The sequence below is a fragment of the Oncorhynchus keta genome, chromosome 6 (assembly GCF_023373465.1).
Source record: "Oncorhynchus keta strain PuntledgeMale-10-30-2019 chromosome 6, Oket_V2, whole genome shotgun sequence".
In the NCBI taxonomy this organism is placed as follows: Eukaryota; Metazoa; Chordata; class Actinopteri; order Salmoniformes; family Salmonidae; genus Oncorhynchus; species Oncorhynchus keta.
In genome coordinates, this window is record NC_068426.1 from 11396367 (window position 1) to 11420901 (window position 24535).

Here is a 24535-nt window from a genome sequence, read left to right on the forward strand (position 1 = left end):
AGTTTCTTGGCAATTTCTTGCATGGAATAGCCTTCATTTCTCAGAACAAAAATAGACTGATGCGTTTCAGGAGAAAGTACTTTGTTTCTGGACATTTTGAGCCTGTAATCAAACCCACAAATGCTGATGGTCCAGATACTCAACTAGTCTAAAGAAGGCCAGTTTTATTGCTTCTTTAATCAGACAACAGTTTTCAGCTGTGCTAACATAATTGCAAAAGGGTTTTTGACTTTTAAATGATCAAGTTGGATTAGCTAACACAACGTGCCATTGGAACACAGGAGTGATGTTTGCTGATAATGGGCCTCTGTACGCCTATGTAGATATTCCATTAAAAATCATCCGTTTCCAGCTACAATAGTCATTTACAACATTAACAATGTCTACACTGTAATTCTGATCAAAGTAGAAAAAGTCAAAGAGTCTGAATACTTTCCGAAGGCACGTCATTCATAACACAGCTAAATCAGCCTCACAGTCGCAGCCAGTACATGGTCTTCTTCTCTGACAAATAGCTTTAAGCAGAAGTGATGGGAACTAAACACTTCCTTTAGACCGGGCCTGGGCAGTTCCAGCCCTTGGGGGGCTGATTGGTGTCACTCTTTTCCCCCATCCCTAAACACTACCTTTTGACAGAGCTCCAGAGGCTAGTTTGACAGAAATCAGTTATTTCTTAAAATGTAGCCCACTGGGCAAAAACTAGTTAAATCAACATTGTTTCCACGCCATTTCAACAAAATAATTTAATATGATGACTTTAAATCAACGTGGAAAACTGATTGGATTTGCAAAAAGTAATCAACTTAAGAGAATTTCATATTTTTTTCCACCCAACTTTTAACCTAAATCAAATGACATGGTGCCATTTAAAAAATAAAGATTTCACATTGAATTGATGTTAGTTGACAACTCAACCAAACGTAAATCAAAACTAGATGTTGATGTCTGTGGGGAGTGTCTGTCTCAGGAGACCTCTATGTTTGAACAGGTGATGCAGGAAAGGAAATTGACAGGATATCCATACTTATATTTGGTTGTATATGTGAAGATACTGTGAGACTGAGTTGTCCATGCTGTTGCTGCTGTAAAGAACTAACACCCAATTACAGTATTCATGCTGGGTTGTTAACCTCCCTCTCTCCAGATGAGGGGCAAAGCAAGTCAATCATTTTCTCCTGCTGTGGTGGTGATTGCTGAGACCATAGGCACTCATATACCCCTAGCAGCATTCATACACCCCTAGCAGCACTCATACATCCCTAGCAGCACTCATACACCCCTAGCAGCACTCATACATCCCTAGCAGCACTCATACATCCCTAGCAGCACTCATACACCCCTAGCAGCACTCATACACCCCTAGCAGCACTCATACAGCACTCATACACCCCTAGCAATAGGCACTCATCCCTAGCAGCACTCATACACCCCTAGCAGCACTCATAGCAGCACACCCCTAGCAGCACTCATACATCCCTAGCAGCACTCATACAGCACTCTAGCAGCACTCATACACCCCTAGCAGCACTCATGTACCCCTAGCAGCACTCATACGCCCACTAACGATAGGCACTACATACAGCACCCTAACGCAATAGGCACTCATAGCAGCATACACCCCTAGCAGCACTCATACATAGCAGCACTAGCAGCACTCATACACCCCTAGCACATAGCAGCACTCATACACCCCTAGCAGCACTCATACACCCTTAGCAGCAGGCACATCATACACCCAGTTATTTTTGTACAGAGGTGAGCTAGTAAATGAAGCACTCATACATCCCCAATAGCAGCACTCATACACCCCTAGTAATAGGCACTCATACGCCCCTAGAAGCATTCATACACCCCAAGCAGCACTCATACACCCCTAGCAATAGGCACTCATATGCCCCTAGCAGCACTCATACACCCCTAGCAGCGATAGGCACTCATACGCCCCTAGCGATAGGCATTCACACGCCCCTAGCAATTGGCATTCACACGCCCCTAGCAATAGGCACTCATACGCCCCTAGCAGCAGGCACTCATACGCCCCTAGTGATAGGCACTCATACACCCCTAGCAATAGGCACTCATACGCCCCAAGCAACAGGCACTCATACACCCCTAGCAACAGGCACTCATAGCAGCAGGCACTCACCCCTAGCAACTCCTAGGCACTCATACACCCCTAGCCACAGGCACTCATACACCCCTAGCAGCATTCATACACCCCTAGCAGCACTCATACATCCCTAGCAGCACTCATACACCCCTAGCAGCATTCATACACCCCTAGCAGCACTCATACATCCCTAGCAGCACTCATACATCCCTAGCAGCACTCATACACCCCTAGCAGCACTCATACACCACTAGCAGCACTCATACACCTCTAGCAGCACTCATACACCCCTAGCAGCACTCATGTACCCCTAGCAGCACTCATACGCCCCTAACGATAGGCACTCATACGCCCCTAGCAATAGGCACTCATACACCCCTAGCAGCACTCATACACCCCTAGCAATAGGCACTCATACACCCCTAGCAGCACTCATACACCCCTAGCAGCACTCATACACCCCTAGCAGCACTCATACACCCCTAGCAGCACTCATACACCCCTAGCAGCACTAATACACTTACAACAGTTTTATTGCTACCTCTCCATTTGAATGTAGACAGCTGGTTTCCATCTTATTCTGCCACTCTGTACTTCTCTCTGTCAGTTATTTTTTGTACAGAGGTGAGAACTAGTAAATTAACTTGTCCAGCGTCTCATAATGTGTGCCAAATCTACAGGTTGCTGCAATGAGTTGTTTATTCAGAATAATTCATGGTGGTTATTAAGACTTCACAGGGCAGATTCAGACTTGACTGTCCTGGCCACAGGCATAACATAGTATGTTTTCCATCATTTATACCAGGAAGATTTAGGAAGAGCATCAATGAGAACTGTGTGTCTTCCCATTCCTCCCCTTCAATCATAGTAACTGTTGATTGAAAGTAAGAGTTGTTGCTCCAGGTTTAGGAACAACACAAAGCTGGAAGAGACTCTTCACAGGGCAGATTCAGACTTGACTATTCTGGCCATAGGCATAACATAGTATCTTTTCCACAATTTATGCTAACAGGATTTAGGAAGAGCATCAAAGAGAACTGTGTGTCTTCCCATTCCTCCCCTTCAATCATAGTAACTGAGAAAAATACATTTCATGAGATCAATTGACACTTTAATTGACACTTTGAGACAGTGGTGTAGCCTTGAAATTGAGATTCACAATATTGAACTTTGTAAAAACAAAAAAAAGTGACCTTTCCGCTAACAAAACATATAATACCCTTGACAAAGAGTCAACCGTCTAAAGTACTGTCTCTACTCTGTAGGCCTACTTATAAACCAAACTATTTGGATTATCACAAACAAAAGCTACTATCACTGAGTTTAGCTATGCAGACCTGTTTCTGTACAGAGGGCTGCGCTGGTTTAGAGTACCAACTGTGGATGGCAGTTTCTAAAGACACAAGCCAGACGTGAATTAGATCTCTCTGCAATTGACCTCGAGATAGTGTTTATTGTTCCAAACACATACGGCTGGTATGAGGAATTTGAGACAAAGGTCTTGGATCCCTTTTCACTGCAGGAGTGTTGTGTTTTTCAATTCCTTTGTTTTGTGCTTGGAGACATCACATCACACTCTCCATGGTGCCAATCTGGTCTGGTTCCCATAGTCTGTTGTCAAACTTCTTGTCACAAAACTCTTATCAAACACACAACCGTACACATTTACCAAAGCCAATCAAGTTTGTATTTTATTTTATCAATAGCGTGTATTTTAAATACAATACAAATAGGATATGACATTAAAAACACACTTTTCATTCACAGACACCACTGACTACAGTCACACGTTTTGTACAATACAGTATATGCATGGGCTTTACATTTCAGTATTTTGTCTTCCTTCTCATGTCAGGGCGTTTCTTCCCAGTTACGTCATCGTCATCTCGGAGAGCTGCAGGGTCACTTGCAATAAATATCAATGTCAGATAATCTAAAAATTATTTCATTTTATGGAATGAATATTTTTTTTCATTTTAACAGCCACACATAATGAATCTGAGGCAATGTCAATAATGTCCATGATTCTGACCATGACCTGCAGTATATAGATGACTGCATCGTTGTGTGCTTCATTGTATGTTCCCTGGTCTGACGATGGAGAGCCTCGCGGCCTATCAGGAGAATTCATTAAAAAAACATTCCCCTATTCTAGCCTCCATCTACCGGCTCTACATTGCAAACACACCGCCTCGTTTCCACCATACAGTTACAGTACATTGACCCTAGAGTTTGGCACCAGTGCTGGTAATGCCAGCTTTGTCAGTTCCACTCCCCTGACCTCATGTGGTTGGGTATGCACTGGCAGACGTAGTGGCTGTAGTAGAAGCCTGTTGGACAGCTGTTGTGTGGCTTTCTGCAGGGCAGCCGGTAACAGCTTGGTGTAGGGGAAGAGAAACAGACAGAACTGTTGGTTTTACGCAATGTAATGTAGTTTCAATATAACTGTGGGCTGCGTGCATGACCCTGCATGTGTAGGCTACTTATGCGCGTGCGTGTAATCTGGGACCAATCCCCATAGCCTTAATGATTCTTTCCAGTGTTCAAAAAAAATCTCTTGCTGGAGAGGGGAATTCTGTGCTTACTGGAAAATCTTGTTTCTCCATTCCAAAGAAATGTGTCAGGTGCCTTGCCTCAGCTTCATGTTAAGGGAAGTAAGCAGGATATGAATTCTCACGCTAGAGTTGTACTTCTTATGTAAGTCTTGTTACTATCGAGAAGTGTTTTGTAATATTTCTGTAGTTATCGTTACGTTTAACAGATGTGTAGAACTGTGAACTATGTGGATTTGACGTTCCACTGAAATGTGTATTGCTCATTATAGCATACAGTATTTAACATTATACAATACAGTATTTAACATTATACCCATTCAGGATTTAACATTATACCCATTCAGGATTTAACATTATAGCAGACAGTATTTAACATTATACCCATTCAGGATTTAACATTATACCCATACAGGATTTAACATTATACCCATTCAGGATTTAACATTATACCCATTCAGGATTTAACATTATACCCATTCAGGATTTAACATTATAGCAGACAGTATTTAACATTATACCCATTCAGGATTTAACATTATAGCATACAGTATTTAACATTATACCCATTCAGGATTTAACATTATACAATACAGTATTTAACATTATACCCATTCAGGATTTAACATTATAGCATACAGTATTTAACATTATACCCATTCAGGATTTAACATTATACAATACAGTATTTAACATTATACCCATTCAGGATTTAACATTATAGCATACAGTATTTAACATTATACCCATTCAGTATTTAACATTATACCCATTCAGGATTTAACATTATAGCATACAGTATTTAACATTATACCCATTCAGGATTTAACATTATACAATACAGTATTTAACATTATACCCATTCAGGATTTAACATTATACCCATTCAGGATTTAACATTACACCCATTCAGGATTTAACATTATAGCATACAGTATTTAACATTATACCCATTCAGGATTTAACATTATACAATACAGTATTTAACATTATACCCATTCAGGATTTAACATTATACCCATTCAGGATTTAACATTATACCCATTCAGGATTTAACATTATACCCATTCAGGATTTAACATTATACAATACAGTATTTAACATTATACCCATTCAGGATTTAACATTATACAATACAGTATTTAACATTATACCCATTCAGGATTTAACATTATACCCATTCAGGATTTAACATTATACCCATTCAGGATTTAACATTATATCCATTCAGGATTTAACATTATACCCATTCAGGATTTAACATTATACAATACAGTATTTAACATTATACCCATTCAGGATTTAACATTATACAATACAGTATTTAACATTATACCCATTCAGGATTTAACATTATACAATACAGTATTTAACATTATACCCATTCAGGATTTAACATTATACAATACAGTATTTAACATTATACCCATTCAGGATTTAACATTATACAATACAGTATTTAACATTATACCCATTCAGGATTTAACATTATACAATACAGTATTTAACATTATACCCATTCAGTATTTAACGTGATAGCATACAGTATTTAACATTATAACATACAGTATTTAACATTATACCCATTCAGGATTTAACATTATACCCATTCATAACATTATACAATACAGTATTTAACATTATACCCATTCAGGATTTAACATTATACCCATTCATAACATTATACCCATTCAGGATTTAACATTATACCCATTCAGGATTTAACATTATACAATACAGTATTTAACATTATACCCATTCAGGATTTAACATTATAACATACAGTATTTAACATTATACAATACAGGATTTAACATTATACCCATTCAGGATTTAACATTATAACATACAGGATTTAACATTATACAATACAGTATTTAACATTATACCCATTCAGTATTTAACATTATAACATACAGTATTTAACATTATACAATACAGGATTTAACATTATAACATACAGTATTTAACATTATACAATACAGTATTTAACATTATACAATACAGTATTTAACATTATACCCATTCAGTATTTAACATTATACCCATTCAGGATTTAACATTATACCCATTCAGGATTTAACATTATAGCAGACAGTATTTAACATTATACCCATTCAGGATTTAACATTATAGCATACAGTATTTAACATTATACAATACAGTATTTAACATTATACAATACAGTATTTAACATTATACCCATTCAGTATTTAACATTATACCCATTCAGGATTTAACATTATACCCATTCAGGATTTAACATTATAGCATACAGTATTTAACATTATACAATACAGTATTTAACATTATAACCTGACCAAATTTACATAGAAATGTGAGTTATAGATCTGTAATTCTTATTGAAAGCAAGTCTAAGAAGCAGTAGATCTTTTCTATGTGCTCTATTTCTATGCATCCCATTATTAAGTTGAGTTTTTGTGTCTTTTACTTTACTTTCGGTTTTGCACACCAGCTTCAAATAGCTGAAATACTATATTTTTGGTTATTGAAAATACACTGTCCTCGGTTGCAACACTCACTACGAGTTCCAAACAGCCTCTGGAAGCAACGTCAGCACAAGAACTGTCTGTCGAGAGCTTCATGAAATGGGTTTCCATGGCCGAGCAGCTGCAGACAAGCCTAAGATCACCATGTGCAATGCTAAGTGTTGGCTGGAATGGTGTAAAGCTCGCCGCCATTGGACTCTGGAGCAGTGGAAGCGCGTTCTCTGGAGTGATGAATCACGCTGCACCATCTGGCAGATGCCAGGAGAACGCTATCTGCCGGAATGCATAGTGTCAACTGTAAAGTTTGGTGGAAGAGGAATAATGGTCTGTGGCTGTTTTTCATGGTTCAGGCTAGGCCCCTTAATTCAAGTGAAGGGATATCTTAACGCTACAGCATAAAAGAACATTCTTGATGATTCTGTGCTTCCAACTTTGTGACAACAGTTTGGGGAAGACCCTTTCCTGTTTCAGCATTACAATGCAATGTGAACGAGGTGAGGTCCACACAGAAATGATTTGTTGAGATCGGTGTGGAAGAACTTGACTGGCCTGCACAGAGCCCTGGCCTCAACACCATCGAACACCTTTGGAATGAATTAGAATGCCAACCTCGAGCCAGGCCTAATCGCTCAACATCAGAGCCCTGACCTCAACACCATTAAATACCTTTGGAATGAATTAGAATGCCCACCTTGAGCCAGGCCTAATCACTCAACATCAGAGCCCTGACCTCAACACCATTAAATACCTTTGGAATGAATTAGAATTCCAACCTCGAGCCAGGCCTAATCACTCAACATCAGAGCCCTGACCTCACTAATTTTCCTGTGGCTGAATGGAAGTCCCCGCAGCAATGTTCCAACATCTAGTGGAAATCCTTCCCAGAAGAGTGGAGGCTGTTATAGCAGCAATGTTCCAACATCTAGTGGAAAGCCTTCCCAGGAGAGTGGAGGCTGTTATGGCAGCAATGTTCCAACATCTAGTGGAAATCCTTCCCAGAAGAGTGGAGGCTGTTATGGCAGCAATGTTCCAACATCTAGTGGAAATCCTTCCCAGAAGAGTGGAGGCTGTTATAGCAGCAATGTTCCAACATCTAGTGGAAAGCCTTCCCAGAAAAGTGGAGGCTGTAATAGCAGCAAACTAACCCCATATTAATGCCCATGATTTTGGAATGAGATATTCGACGAGCAGGTGTCCATATACTATTAGTCCAGGTCGCAATTGTAAATGAGAACTTGTTCTCAACTGGCCTACCTGGTTAAATAAAGGTGAAAAAAATTAAAAAAATGTGGTGTATATTTATTTCACAGTGGTTTAGATGTTGTGTTTTGCTCTTTTCAAATAAAAATAACTGTCCCTATAACAGTAATAGCTTTTTGTTCCCACGCTGTCCGATCCAAATTAGGTCAAACAACACATATTATTACCACCGTGACAGCATCATAGTTCTGGGGGGTTCTATAAAGGTCTATGGGGACATCCAGCATCATATGAAATAAATACCTTCTGTGTTAGATTCTATTTCTTACCTACAGTTGTGTGCGTTGAACCTCTTGCCCTCTAGCAGGCAGGTCTGAGGGCTATCCCTGCACTGGCACAGGCACGTCTCTGGGTTGAGAGGCTGGCTACGGGGGCACTCTGCCCGGCACACACAGCCACACAGCTCTGGGTCCCAGCGTTGGTTGGGAGGGCAGGTCCCCGGGGCGGGCTGGTCCTCACAGAGACACTCACAGGACACCTGGTCTAGACGCCAGCCCGGCCCACAGCTGGCCTCTGTCAGACCGTTCTCACACACACACTCACAGCTGTCCTCGTCCAGGACTTTGTTTGGGCCACACAGCGCCAGCAAGGCCGACTCCAGGGGTTCTGCACCAGATGGTGGAGAGGAGAGATGCTATTGAGTGTCCCTTATTGACAGACGTCATGTGGTTTAGTACATGTCACTTCAATGTATATCGTCCTAATTTGCCAACTCTCTGACCTATGAGGTATCTCTGGGTGTTGGCGAACAGAAACAACTGTACTGGGCTTGTATGGGTATGGAGTTAGTTTAACTTACCCAGCTCTCTCTCAGAGAAGAAGCTTGTGTCCATGGGAACACACAGGCAGCTGGTGGGGTCCCAGACCAGTCCTGTACTGCAGGGAACATCTGGCGGAGAACACCTGCAGAGGGAAGCAGGGACACACAGGCCAGGATCAGATCAGAGGTCTTTTCTTGGCTTAGGGGGACTGCTTGGCTACTCTCACAAAGCATTCCTGTGAAGGGGCTGGACACCATGGGCGGCATGTGGCTCCTCCCTGTGAGAGGGAACTGAATCTGGCTCTCCTCCCTGCTGGCCTTGGCCTGGCAGATAGCCTACACACAGCAGTCGAGAGCAGTTAGTCGACACAGGGAGAGGAGAGCAGGGGGAAACATGGCCTCTTCCACATGGCTTCAGTTCAAAGGCAAATGCACACTCAAAGCACTTTGGACCAAATATCTGATGATCTAGCTCATTCCCTTGCATCGTCACACCCTTGTTGTTGTCCACATCAGATAGGATCAGATGGAATGTTTCAGTATCCTTGTCTAAAGTCAGATAGCTATATTGTTACATTGTACCTTCTCACATTGATTTTTTTTTTGTAATTTAGCAGACGCTCTTATCCAGAGCGACTTACAGGAGCATAGAGAGTGAAGTGCCTTGCTCAAGGGCATATGGACAGAATTTTCACCTAGATTGCTTGGGGATTCGAACCAGTGGCCTTTTGGTTACTGGCCCAAAGCACTTAGCCGCTAGGCTACCTACCTAAAAGATGTTGTTCAACATGAACCAAACGGTATTGCTATTGAAAACGGTATTGCTATTGAAAACGGTATTGCTATTGAAAACGGTATTGCTATTGAAAACGGTATTGCTATTGAAAACGGTATTGCTATTGAAAACAGTATTGCTATTGAAAACGGTATTGCTATTGAAAATGGTATTGCTATTGAAAACGGTATTGCTATTGAAAACAGTATTGCTATTGAAAACGGTATTGCTATTGAAAATGGTATTGCTTAATAATAATTGTGTGTGTGTCCACATTGTATCTCGATCTGCAGGGGCAGATGTTGCGTCTCGAAGGTGACTACTCCTCACTACTCACTCACACGGTGAGGTGGGCTGCAGCAGCCCTCCTGATGACAGAGTGCTGGGGCCTCTTGGACAGACACTCACAGGATGTGTGGTTGACGAACGCCACCATCACCACAGAGTGTTCACGGTGAGTCATCTCCAGCAGCTGAGTCCACAGGAGAAACAACACCGTGTCAAAGACTGGTGTTCAGATTTGGGCTCTACCTTATATCCTTTCTTACTGTATACTATGAAACGACAACTCACTTAAATAGATATGTTGAAATGTGTTAATAGAATGTCCTTACTAATGTTATTACAGTTTAAGAGCAACTTTACTTGAGTGTCAGCATTGTTGAACATTTTGAATGATATCTAGTTTGTCCTCTGTTGCTCACCGTCTTGTTGCTGTAAGTATGGCTGGTGTTGGTGCAGTACAGACCCTCGTGGGTACAGCAGCCCCCACAGCGGTGCACAGACACACAGCGAGGCATGTAGAAGTGACGTGTGCTCTCTGGGTACTCTTTAGACACCTCCAGACACACCTCCCGAGGACTGCACATGGTACGCTGGATCTCCTCCAGAATAACTGGGGACGAATGGAGGAACAGCAACAGACAGGTTATCAGGGACGAATGGAGGAACAGCAACAGACAGGTTATCAGGGATGAATGGAGGAACATTAACAGACAGGTTATCAGGGATGAATGGAGGAACAGCAACAGACAGGTTATCAGGGATGAATGGAGGAACATTAACAGACAGGTTATCAGGGATGAATGGAGGAACAGCAACAGACAGGTTATCAGGGATGAATGGAGGAACAGCAACAGACAGGTTATCAGGGATGAATGGAGGAACAGCAACAGACAGGTTATCAGGGATGAATGGAGGAACAGTAACAGACAGGTTATCAGGGACGAATGGAGGAACAGCAACAGACAGGTTATCAGGGATGAATGGAGGAACATTAATAGACAGGGTATCAGGGATGAATGGAGGAACAGTAACAGACAGGTTATCAGGGATGAATGGAGGAACAGCAACAGACAGGTTATCAGGGATGAATGGAGGAACATTAACAGACAGGTTATCAGGGATGAATGGAGGAACATTAACAGACAGGTTATCAGGGATGAATGGAGGAACATTAACAGACAGGTTATCAGGGATGAATGGAGGAACATTAACAGACAGGTTATCAGGGATGAATGGAGGAACATTAACAGACAGGTTATCAGGGATGAATGGAGGAACATTAACAGACAGGTTATCAGGGACGAATGGAGGAACATTAACAGACAGGGTATCAGGGATGAATAGAGGAACATTAACAGACAGGTTATCAGGGATGAATGGAGGAACATTAACAGACAGGTTATCAGGGATGAATGGAGGAACATTAACAGACAGGTTATCAGGGATGAATGGAGGAACATTGACAGGGTATCAGGGACGAATGGAGGAACAGCAGCAACAGACAGGGTATCAGGGACGAATGGAGGAACAGCAACAGACAGGGTATCAGGGATGAATGGAGGGACATTAACAGACAGGTTATCAGGCATGAATGGAGGAACATTAACAGACAAGTTATCAGGGACGAATGGAGGGACAGCAGCAACAGACAGGTTATCAGGCATGAATGGAGGAACATTAACAGACAGGTTATCAGGGACGAATGGAGGAACAGCAGCAACAGACAGGTTATCAGGCATGAATGGAGGAACATTAACAGACAGGTTATCAGGGACGAATGGAGGAACAGCAGCAACAGACAGGGTATCAGGGATGAATGGAGGAACATTAACAGACAGGTTATCAGGGACGAATGGAGGAACAGCAGCAACAGACAGGTTATCAGGCATGAATGGAGGAACATTAACAGACAGGTTATCAGGGACGAATGGAGGAACATTAATAGACAGGGTATCAGGGATGAATGGAGGAACATTAACAGACAGGTTATCAGGGATGAATGGAGGAACATTAACAGACAGGGTATCAGGGATGAATGGAGGAACATTAACAGACAGGGTATCAGGGACGAATGGAGGAACAGCAACAGACAGGTTATCAGGCATGAATGGAGGAACATTAACAGACAGGTTATCAGGGACGAATGGAGGAACAGCAGCAACAGACAGGGTATCAGGGATGAATGGAGGAACATTAACAGACAGGTTATCAGGGATGAATGGAGGAACATTAACAGACAGGTTATCAGGGATGAATGGAGGAACATTAACAGACAGGGTATCAGGGATGAATGGAGGAACATTAACAGACAGGGTATCAGGGATGAATGGAGGAACATTAACAGACAGGGTATCAGGGACGAATGGAGGAACAGCAACAGACAGGTTATCAGGGATGAATGGAGGAACATTAACAGACAGGTTATCAGGGATGAATGGAGGAACATTAACAGACAGGTTATCAGGGATGAATGGAGGAACATTAACAGACAGGTTATCAGGGATGAATGGAGGAACATTAACAGACAGGTTATCAGGGACGAATGGAGGAACAGCAGCAACAGACAGGGTATCAGGGACGAATGGAGGAACAGCAACAGACAGGTTATCAGGGATGAATGGAGGAACATTAACAGACAGGGTATCAGGGACGAATGGAGGAACATTAACAGACAGGGTATCAGGGATGAATGGAGGGACATTAACAGACAGGTTATCAGGGACGAATGGAGGGACAGCAGCAACAGACAGGTTATCAGGCATGAATGGAGGAACATTAACAGACAGGTTATCAGGGACGAATGGAGGAACAGCAGCAACAGACAGGTTATCAGGCATGAATGGAGGAACATTAATAGACAGGGTATCAGGGATGAATGGAGGAACATTAACAGACAGGTTATCAGGGATGAATGGAGGAACATTAACAGACAGGTTATCAGGGATGAATGGAGGAACATTAACAGACAGGGTATCAGGGATGAATGGAGGAACATTAACAGACAGGTTATCAGGGATGAATGGAGGAACATTAACAGACAGGGTATCAGGGATGAATGGAGGAACATTAACAGACAGGTTATCAGGGATGAATGGAGGAACATTAACAGACAGGTTATCAGGGATGAATGGAGGAACATTAACAGACAGGTTATCAGGGATGAATGGAGGAACATTAACAGACAGGGTATCAGGGATGAATGGAGGAACATTAACAGACAGGGTATCAGGGATGAATGGAGGAACATTAACAGACAGGTTATCAGGGATGAATGGAGGAACATTGACAGGGTATCAGGGACGAATGGAGGGACATTAACAGACAGGGTATCAGGGATATAAAGAATATCCTGACTGATATGGAATACAATAGAACATCCGGAACATTCTGTTCTTGACCATCTTAAGTCAAATCAAATCAAATCAAATTGTATTTGTCACATACACATGGTTAGCAGATGTTAATGCGAGTGTAGCGAAATGCTTGTGCTTCTAGTTCCGACAATGCAGTAATAACCAACAAGTAATCTAACTAACAATTCCAAAACTACTGTCTTATACACAGTGTAAGGGGATAAAGAATATGTACATAAGGATATATGAATGAGTGATGGTACAGAGCAGCATAGGCAAGATACAGTAGATGGTATCGAGTACAGTATATACATATGAGATGAGTATGTAAACAAAGTGGCATAGTTAAAGTGGCTAGTGATACATGTATTACATAAGGATGCAGTCGATGATATAGAGTACAGTATATACGTATGCATATTTGTTTTATTTTTAATTTTACCTTTATTTAACCAGGCAAGTCAGTTAAGAACAGTTATTTTCAATGACGGCCTGGGAACAGTGGGTTAACTGCCTGTCCAGGGGCAGAACGACAGATTTGTACCTTGACAGCTCGGGGGGTTGAACTCGCAACCTTCCGGTTACTAGTCCAACGCTCTAACCACTAGGCTACGCTGCCGCCCCCATATGAGATGAATAATGTAGGGTAAGTAACATTATATAAGGTAGCATTGTTTAAAGTGGCTAGTGATATATTTACATCATTTCCCATCAATTCCCATTATTAAAGTGGCTGGAGTTGAGTCAGTGTCAGTGTGTTGGCAGCAGCCACTCAATGTTAGTGGTGGCTGTTTAACAGTCTGATGGCCTTGAGATAGAAGCTGTTTTTCAGTCTCTCGGTCCCAGCTTTGATGCACCTGTACTGACCTCGCCTTCTGGATGATAGCGGGGTGAACAGGCAGTGGCTCGGGTGGTTGTTGTCCTTGATGATCTTTATGGCCTTCCTGTAACATTGGGTGGTGTAGGTGTCCTGGAGGGCAGGTAGTTTGCCCCCGGTGATGCGTTGTGCAGACCTCACTACCCTCTGGAGAGCCTTACGGTTGAGGGAGGAGCAGTTGCCGTACCAGGCGGTGATACAGCCCGCCAGGATGTTCTCGATTGTGCATCTGTAGAAGTTTGTGAGTGCTTTTGGTGACAAGCCAAATTTCTTCAGCCTCCTGAGGTTGAAGAGGCGCTGCTGCGCCTTCTTCATGATGCTGTCTGTGTGAGTGGACCAATTCAGTTTGTCTGTGATGTGTATGCCGAGGAACTTAAAACTTGCTACCCTCTCCACTACTGTTCCATCGATGTGGATAGGGAGGTATTCCCTCTGCTGTTTCCTGAAGTCCACAATCATCTCCTTAGTTTTGTTGACGTTGAGTGTGAGGTTATTTTCCTGACACCACACTCCGAGGGCCCTCACCTCCTCCCTGTAGGCCGTCTCGTCGTTGTTGGTAATCAAGCCTACCACTGTTGTGTCGTCCGCAAACTTGATGATTGAGTTGGAGGCGTGCGTGGCCACGCAGTCGTGGGTGAACAGGGAGTACAGGAGAGGGCTCAGAACGCACCCTTGTGGGGCCCCAGTGTTGAGGATCAGCGGGGAGGAGATGTTGTTGCCTACCCTCACCACCTGGGGGCGGGCCCGTCAGGAAGTCCAGTACCCAGTTGCACAGGGCGGGGTCGAGACCCAGGGTCTCGAGCTTGATGACGAGCTTGGAGGGTACTATGGTGTTGAATGCCGAGCTGTAGTCGATGAGCAGCATTCTCACATAGGTATTCCTCTTGTCCAGATGTGTTAGGGCAGTGTGCAGTGTGGTTGAGATTGCATCGTCTGTGGACCTATTTGGGCGGTAAGCAAATTGGAGTGGGTCTAGGGTGTCAGGTAGGGTGGAGGTGATATGGTCCTTGACTAGTCTCTCAAAGCACTTCATGATGACGGAAGTGAGTGCTACGGGGCGGTAGTCGTTTAGCTCAGTTACCTTAGCTTTCTTGGGAACAGGAACAATGGTGGTCCTCTTGAACCATGTGGGAACAGCACACTGGTTTAGGGATTGATTGAATATATCCGTAAACACACCGGCCAGCTGGTCTGCGCATGCTCTGAGGGCGCGGCTGGGGATGCCGTCTGGGCCTGCAGCCTTGCGAGGGTTAACACGTTTAAATGTCTTACTCACCTCGGCTGCAGTGAAGGAGAGACCGCATGTTTTCGTTGCAGGCCATGTCAGTGGCACTGTATTGTCCTCGAAGCGGGCAAAAAAGTTATTTATTCTGCCTGGGAGCAAGACATCCTGGTATCTGACGGGACTGGATTTCTTCCTGTAGTCCGTGATTGACTGTAGACCCTGCCACATGCCTCTTGTGTCTGAGCCGTTGAATTGAGATTCTACTTTGTCTCTGTTCTGACGCTTAGCTTGTTTGATAGCCTTGCGGGGGGAATAGCTGCACTGTTTGTATTCGGTCATGTTACCAGACACCTTGCCCTGATTAAAAGCAGTGGTTCGCGCTTTCAGTTTCACGCGAATGCTGCCATCAATCCACGGTTTCTGGTTAGGGAATGTTTTAATCGTTGCTATGGGAACGACATCTTCAACGCACGTTCTAATGAACTCGCACACCGAATCAGCGTATTCGTCAATATTGTTAACTGACGCAATACGAAACATATCCCAGTCCACATGATGGAAGCAGTCTTGGAGTGTGGAGTCAGCTTGGTCGGACCAGCGTTGGACAGACCTCAGCGTGGGAGCCTCTTGTTTTAGTTTCTGTCTGTAGGCAGGGATCAACAAAATGGAGTCGTGGTCAGCTTTTCCAAAAGGGGGGCGGGGCAGGGCCTTATATGCGTCGTGGAAGTTAGAGTAACAATGATCCAAGGTTTTTCCACCCCTGGTTGCGCAATCGATATGCTGATACAATTTAGGGAGTCTTGTTTTCAGATTAGCCTTGTTAAAATCCCCAGCAACAATGAATGCAGCCTCCGGATAAATGGTTTCCAGTTTGCAAAGAGTTAAATAAAGTTCGTTCAGAGCTATCGATGTGTCTGCTTGGGGGGGGGGGGGATATATACGGCTGTGATTATAATCGAAGAGAATTCTCTTGTTAGGTAATGCGGTCTACATTTGATTGTGAGGAATTCTAAATCAGGTGAACAGAAGGATTTGAGTTCCTGTATGTTTCTTTCATCACACCATGTCTCGTTAGTCATGAGGCATACGCCCCCGCCCCTCTTATTACCAGAAAGATGTCTGTTTCTGTCGGCGCGATGCGTGGAGAAACCCGTTAGCTGCACTGCATCGGATAGCGTCTCTCCAGTGAGCCATGTTTCCGTGAAGCAAAGAACGTTACAGTCTCTGATGTCCCTCTGGAATGCTACCCTTGCTCGGATTTCATCAACCTTGTTGTCAAGAGACTGGACATTGGCAAGAAGAATGCTAGGGAGTGGTGCACGGTGTGCCCGTCTCCGGAGTCTGACCAGAAGACCGCCTCGTTTCCCTCTTTTTCTGAGTCGTTTTTTGGGGTCGCAGCATGGGATCCATTCCACTGTCCTGTTTGAAAGGCAGAACACAGGATCCGCGTTGCGAAAAACATATTCTTGGTCGTACTGATGGTGAGTTGACGCTGATCTTATATTCAGTAGTTCTTCTCGACTGTATGTAATGAAACCTAAGATGACCTGGGGTACTAATGTAAGAAATAACACGTAAAAAAACAAAAAACTGCATAGTTTCCTAGGAACGCGAAGCGAGGCGGCCATCTCTGTCGGCGCCTCGCTAATAATGCTGCTGCATTAGGATTAGGCTATGTTGCTTGGTTGGTTGCAACATCCAACGACATTGTACCCACATCTACAGTTAGAGTTTTGGAATGGTTCATTTCCTTTTGGAAAGCCCATTCCAATAATCACAGAGCCACACTGCCACAAACTAAGCCACATTATGAGAGATGTCATTTGATGAAGGATTGAATTCAACAAATCATTTCCTTTTTAGTGCAATCTCTGTTGTCAGATGACCACCATAATTATGTGCCTCTTTAACTGTTAGGAACATGAACAAAGTCCTTTCTTTCTCCTTTTAACACAGACACCCATTTGTGGGTTTGGGGAAAGAGAAATGGGGTTATCACACAAAATTCTGCACCCTGTGGGATGGGAAGACAACTTTCTTTCTCTATCGGTGTAGGCTGTTATTAGGGCCAATTAACTGAAGAGCCTTACCGTCAAAGGTGCCGTCGTCAGACTTGTACAGTGCCCCCTCCCTGGGCTTGCCCCAGGCCCAGACGTCGTCTTCAGGATGGAGAGGAGTGGAGGTGCGCTGGGTTTTCCTACGTAGGCAATGCTGCACCAGACTGTACTCTGGGTACAACAGCTCCACCAGCTCGTCCACATTGGACACTGTGTCTAAATCACTGAGTCCCTCCCCAACCAGCGGGGCCTATCGAGGAACAAAATGAACAGATTTATATATTTGATCTAACAAAATTCAATCAAAATCAGTTGATTATGCACTGCAATATACTATGTACAAATTTATTGAGTGTCTCAAGAGAGTTTATTTAGTGTCTCAAGAGAGTTTATTGAGTGTCTCAACAGAGTTTATTGAGTGTCTCAACAGAGTTTATTGAGTGTCTCAACAGAGTTTATTGAGTGTCTCAACAGAGTTTATTGAGTGTCTCAACAGAGTTTATTGAGTGTCTCAACAGAGTTTATTGAGTGTCTCAACAGAGTTTATTGAGTGTCTCAACTCTCAACAGAGTTTATTGAGTATCTCAACAGAGTATATTGAGTATCTCAACAGAGTTTATCGGGGCAGCAGGTAGCCTAGTGGTTAGAGCGTTGGGCCAGGAACTGAAAAGATGCTGGATTGAATCCCCGAGCTGACAAGGTAAAAATCTGTCGTTCTGCCCATGAACAAGGTAGTTAACCCACTGTTCCCTGGTAGGCCATCATTGTAAATAAGAATTTGTTTTTAACTGGCTTGCCTAGTTAAATAAAGGTTACATATATATGTATATGTATATATAATCAATAAATATACACTGCTCCAAAAAATAAAGGGAACACTAAAATAACACATCTTAGATCTGAATTAATTAAATATTCTTATTAGATACTTTTTTCTTTACATAGTTGAATGTGCTGACAACAAAATCACACAAAAATTATCAATGGAAATCAAATGTATCAACCCATGGAGGTCTGGATTTGGAGTCACACTCAAAGTTAAAGTGGAAAACCACACTACAGGCTGATCCAACTTTGATGTAATGTCCTTAAAACAAGTAAAAATGAGGCTCAGTAGTGTGTGTGGCCTCCACGTGCCTGTATGACCTCCCTACAACGCCTGGGCATGCTCCTGATGAGGTGGCGGATGGTCTCCTGAGGGATCTCCTCCCAGATCTGGACTAAAGCATCCGCCAACTCCTGGACAGTCTGTGGTGCAACGTGGCGTTGGTGGATGGAGCGAGACATGATGTCCCAGATGTGCTCAATTGGATTCAGGTCTGGGGAACGGGCAGGCCAGTCCATAGCATTAATGCCTTCCTCTTGCAGGAACTGCTGACACACTCCAGCCCCATGAGGTCTAGCATTGTCTTGCATTAGGAGGAACCCAGGGCCAACCGCACCAGCATATGGTCTCACAAGGGGTCTGAGGATCTCATCTCGGTACCTAATGGCAGTCATGCTACCTCTGGCGAGCACATGGAGGGTTGTGCGGCCACCCAAATAAATGCCACCCCACACCATGGCTGACCCACTGCCAACCGGTCATGCTGGAGGATGTTGCAGGCAGCAGAACCTTCTCCATGGCGTCTCCAGACTCTGTCACGTCTGTCACGTGCTCAGTGTGAACCTGCTTTCATCTGTGTAGAGCACAGGGCGCCAGTGGCGAATTTGCCAATCTTGGTGGTCTCTGGCAAATGCCAAACGTCCTGCACGGTGTTGGGCTGTAAGCACAACCCCCAGCTGTGGACGTCGGGCCCTCATACCACCCTCATGGAGTCTGTTTCTGACCGTTTGAGCAGACACATGCACATTTGTGGCCTGCTGGAGGTCATTTTGCAGGGCTCTGGAAGTGCTCCTCCTTGCACAAAGGCGGAGGTAGTGGTCCTGCTGCTGGGTTGTTGCCCTCCTACGGCCTCCTCCACATCTCCTGATGTACTGGCCTGTCTCCTGGTAGCGCCTCCATGCTCTGGACACTACACTGACAGACACAGCAAACCTTCTTGCCACAGCTCGCATTGATGTATCATCCTGGATGAGCTGCACTACCTGAGCCACTTGTGTGGGTTGTAGACTCCGTCTCATGCTACCACTAGAGTGAAAGCACCACCAGCATTCAAAAGTGACCAAAACATCAGCCAGGAAGCATAGGAACTGAGAAGTGGTCTGTGGTCCCCACCTGCAGAACCACTCCTTTATTTGGGGTGTATTGCAAATTGCCTATAATTTCCACCTGTTGTCTATTCCATTTGCACAACAGCATGTGAAATTTATTGTCAATCAGTGTTGCTTCCTAAGTGGACAGTTTGATTTCACAGAAGTGTGATTGACTTGGAGTTACATTGTGTTGTTTAAGTGTTCCCTTTATTTTTTTGAGCAGTGTATATATTTATATATTTAATCTCAACAGAGTTTGAGTATCTTAACAGAGTGTATTGAGTATCACAACATACACTTCCGTTCAAAAAATTTGGGGTCACATAGAAATGTCCTTCGTTTTGAATGAAAAGCACATTTTTTTGTCCATTAAAATAACATCAAATTGATAAGAAATACAGTGTAGACATTGTTAATGTTGTAAATGACTATTGTAGCTGGAAATGTCTGATATTTAATGGAATATCTACATAGGTGGACAGAGGCCCATTGTCAGCAACCATCACTCCTGTGTTCCAATGACATGTTGTGTTAGCTAATCCAAGTTTATCATTTTAACAGGCTAATTGATCATTAGACCACACTTTTATAATTATGTTAGCACAGCTGAAAACTGTTGTGCTGATTAAAGAAGAAATCAAACTGGCAGCTTCATTTAATAGAACCCGCAAAACACCAGTCTCAACGTCAACAGTGATGTAGCTTTCAAGGCAGAGTTGCAAAGTAAAAGCCATATCTCAAACTGGCCAATAAAAAGAAAAGATTAAGATGGGCAAAACAACACAGACATTGGACAGAGGAACTCTTCCTAGAAGGCCAGCATCCCGGAGTCGTCTCTTCACTGTTGACGTTGAGACTGGTGTTTTGCGGGTACTATTAAATGAAACTGCCAGTTGAGGACTTGTGAGGCATCAGTTTCTCAAACTAGACACTCTAATGCACTTGTCCTCTTGCTCAGTTGTGCCCCGGAGCCTCCCACTCCTCTTTCTATTCTGGTTAGAGCCAGTTTGCTCTGTTCTGTGAAGGGAGTAGTACACAGCGTTGTATGAGATCTTCAGTTTCTTGGCAACTTGGCTTCAGATACTCACCTAGTCTAAAGAAGGCCAGTTTTATTGCTTCTTTAAATCAGCACAACAGTTTTCAGCTGTGCTAACATAATTGCAAAAGGGTTTTCTAATGATCAATTAGCCTTTTAAAATTATTAACTTGGATTAGCTAACACAACGTGCCATTGGAACACAGGAGTGATGGTGGCTGATAATGGGCCTCCAGCTACAATAGTCATTTACAACATTAACAATGTCTAGACTGCGGATCAATTTGATGTTATTTTAATGGACCAAAAAAATGGCTTCTCTTTCAAAAACAAGGACATTTCTAAGTGACCCCAAACTTTTGAACGGTAGTGTACACATGAGTTTGATTAGGAGAATACAATTTATTAAGTCAGAATCAGAAATGTCTATATTGCAATCCATCCCTAGGGCATCACTGTAACATTATCACTGTCTGCCTCAGAGATCAACACCCAACAAGCAGCCTGGGTGCTACCTTGTCATTCTGGAAACAAATGCTGTTGTTGTATCTATCCGAGTTGGTAAAGCTAGACTGGCACTTTGGCAGCGACACCATGGAAACTGAGCCAGTATGGGGAAACTAAGCAATGCAAGATCATATTTTTTCCAATGAGATTAGCCAAGTTCTTTCTTATAGATAAGGAACAAGGTTATTATGTCTGTTATAATCAAAATTCTGCGTATTCCGATGGATGCCTTGAGTTCACTATTGGTAAATATATGTATGTAAGTATTTATACAGTACATTAAAACATTTGGACACACCTACTCATTCCAGGGTTTTTCTTTATTGTTACTATTTTCTACATTGTAGAATAAGAGTGAAAAACGATAAAACTATAAAATAACACATATGAAATCATGTAGTAACCAAAAAAGTGTTAAACAAATATAAATATATTTTATATTTGAGATTCTTCAAACAGCCACATTTGCCTTGATGACAGCTTTACATACTCTTGGCATTCTCTCAACCAACTTCATAAGGAATGCTTTTCCAACCGTCTTGAAGGAGTTCCCACATATGCTGAGCACTTGTTGGCTGCTTTTCCTTTACTCTGCGGTCTAACTCATCTCAAACCATCTCAATTGGGTTGAGGTTGGGTGATTGTGGAGGCCAGGTCATCTGATGCAGCACTCCATCACTCTTATTTTTGGTCAAACAGCCCTTACACAGCCTGGAGGTGAGTTTTGGGTCAATGTCTTGTTGGAAAATAAATGATAGTACCACTAAGCGCAAACCAGATGGGATGGCGTATCGCTGCAGAATGCTGTTGTAGCCATGCTGGTTAAGTGTGCCTTGAATTCTAAATAAATCACAGACAGTGTCACCAGCAAAGCACCATAACACCTCCTCCTCCTCCTTTACAGTGGGAAATACACATGCGGAGATCATCCGTTCACCCACACCGCGTCTCACAAAGACACACAAGGCACTGCAACCTACATGATCTGACATAGTCTTCAGAGTGAATGTTTTATCATCTCACCCAACCTATTGTCAGTTTACCTCACTATTGTTATAACGTAGCCACAGCTCCGAATGGCTCTTGAGTGGAATGTAACCATCAATAGTCACTTTGCTTGTGTATCAAACAAATCCTCACTGGACTCTATTATCCAAATTGACAATCCCTCAATCCCTCTCTCCATTCAACCTTTTCAATGGTAGACATGTTTGTCTAAAGGTGTGGCCTACCACCCTCAACAGGGGAAATAGACATGCACATTAAGACTTATTCATTCATTCACCTTCAATGACACACAATGTAGCCACAGAGGAGGGGATTGTATTGCCAAATAAAGACACACCCACTGTAGTGAAACCAACAACTACGCCCTGAGTAACGAGTGTGGGAAACTGCCTGTCTTGTCTGTTTATTGAACGATAGATATTGCTTTAGTCAACAAACTGAATTAGTCAACAAACTGAATTAGTCAACAAACTGGATTAGTCAACAAACTGAATTAGTCAACAAACTGATGTAGTCAACAAACTGAATTAGTCAACAAACTGATGTAGTCAACAAACTGAATTAGTCAACAAACTGAATTAGTCAACAAACTGATTTAGTCAACAAACTGATTTAGTCAACAAACAGATTTAGTCAACAAACAGATTTAGTCAACAAACTGAATTAGTCAACAAACTAATGTAGTCAACAAACTGATGTAGTCAACAAACTGAATTAGTCAACAAACTGAATTAGTCAACAAACTGATGTAGTCAACAAACTGATGTAGTCAACAAACTGAATTAGTCAACAAACTGATGTAGTCAACAAACTGAATTAGTCAACAAACTGAATTAGTCAACAAACTGATGTAGTCAACAAACTGATGTAGTCAACAAACTGAATTAGTCAACAACTGAATTAGTCAACAAACTGATGTAGTCAACAAACTGATGTAGTCAACAAACTGAATTAGTCAACAAACTGATGTAGTCAACAAACTGAATTAGTCAACAACTGAATTAGTCAACAAACAGATTTAGTCAACAAACTGATGTAGTCAACAAACTGAATTAGTCAACAAACTGAATTAGTCAACAAACGGAATTAGTCAACAAACTGATGTAGTCAAAAACTGATGTAGTCAACAAACTGATGTAGTCAACAAACTGAATTAGCCAACAACTGAATTAGTCAACAAACTGAATTAGTCAACAAACTGATGTAGTCAACAACTGAATTAATCAACAAACTGATGTAGTCAACAAACTGATGTAGTCAACAAACTGAATTAGTCAACAAACAGATTTAGTCAACAAACAGATTTAGTCAACAAACTGAATTAGTCAACAAACTGATGTAGTCAACAAACTGATGTAGTCAACAAACTGAATTAGTCAACAAACTGAGGTGGTCATCAAACTGATGTGGTCAACAAACTGAATTAGTCAACAACTGAATTAGTCAACAAACTGAATTAGTCAACAAACTGATGTAGACAACAAACTGAATTAGTCAACAAACTGATTTAGTCAACAAACTGAATTAGTCAACAAACTGATGTAGTCAACAAACTGATGTAGTCAACAAACTGAATTAGTCAACAAACTGATGTAGTCAACAAACTGAATTAGTCAACAAACTGAATTAGTCAACAAACTGATGTAGTCAACAAACTGATGTAGTCAACAACTGAATTAGTCAACAAACTGAGGTGGTCATCAAACTGATGTGGTCAACAAACTGAATTAGTCAACAAACTGATGTAGTCAACAAACTGAATTAGTCAACAAACTGAATTAGTCAACAAACTGATGTAGTCAACAAACTGATGTAGTCAACAAACTGATGTAGTCAACAACTGAATTAGTCAACAAACTGATGTAGTCAACAAACTGAATTAGTCAACAACTGAATTAGTCAACAAACTGATGTAGTCAACAAACTGAATTAGTCAACAAACTGATGTAGTCAACAAACTGATGTAGTCAACAAACTGAATTAGTCAACAAACTGATGTAGTCAACAAACTGAATTAGTCAACA

At 42.4% G+C, this 24535-nt stretch overlaps 1 protein-coding gene across 2 annotated transcripts in view; it reads right to left on the reverse strand.

Annotated features, from left to right (window-relative positions):
* Positions 1-3788: 3788 nt before the first annotated feature.
* The window catches only part of LOC118384943 (vascular endothelial growth factor C-like), a 34560-nt gene continuing 13813 nt past the window's right edge, over positions 3789-24535 (reverse strand). For both annotated transcript variants that reach the window (XM_035771661.2, XM_035771662.2), the window contains exons 2-7: positions 17798-18014; positions 10672-10862; positions 10309-10439; positions 9232-9335; positions 8702-9038; positions 3789-4487 (exon numbers count right to left, since the gene is read on the reverse strand). In XM_035771661.2, coding sequence (XP_035627554.2) covers positions 4373-4487; positions 8702-9038; positions 9232-9335; positions 10309-10439; positions 10672-10862; positions 17798-18014 — 1095 coding nt within the window. In that variant the 3' untranslated portion in view covers positions 3789-4372. The remainder of the gene's footprint in view (positions 4488-8701; positions 9039-9231; positions 9336-10308; positions 10440-10671; positions 10863-17797; positions 18015-24535) is intronic.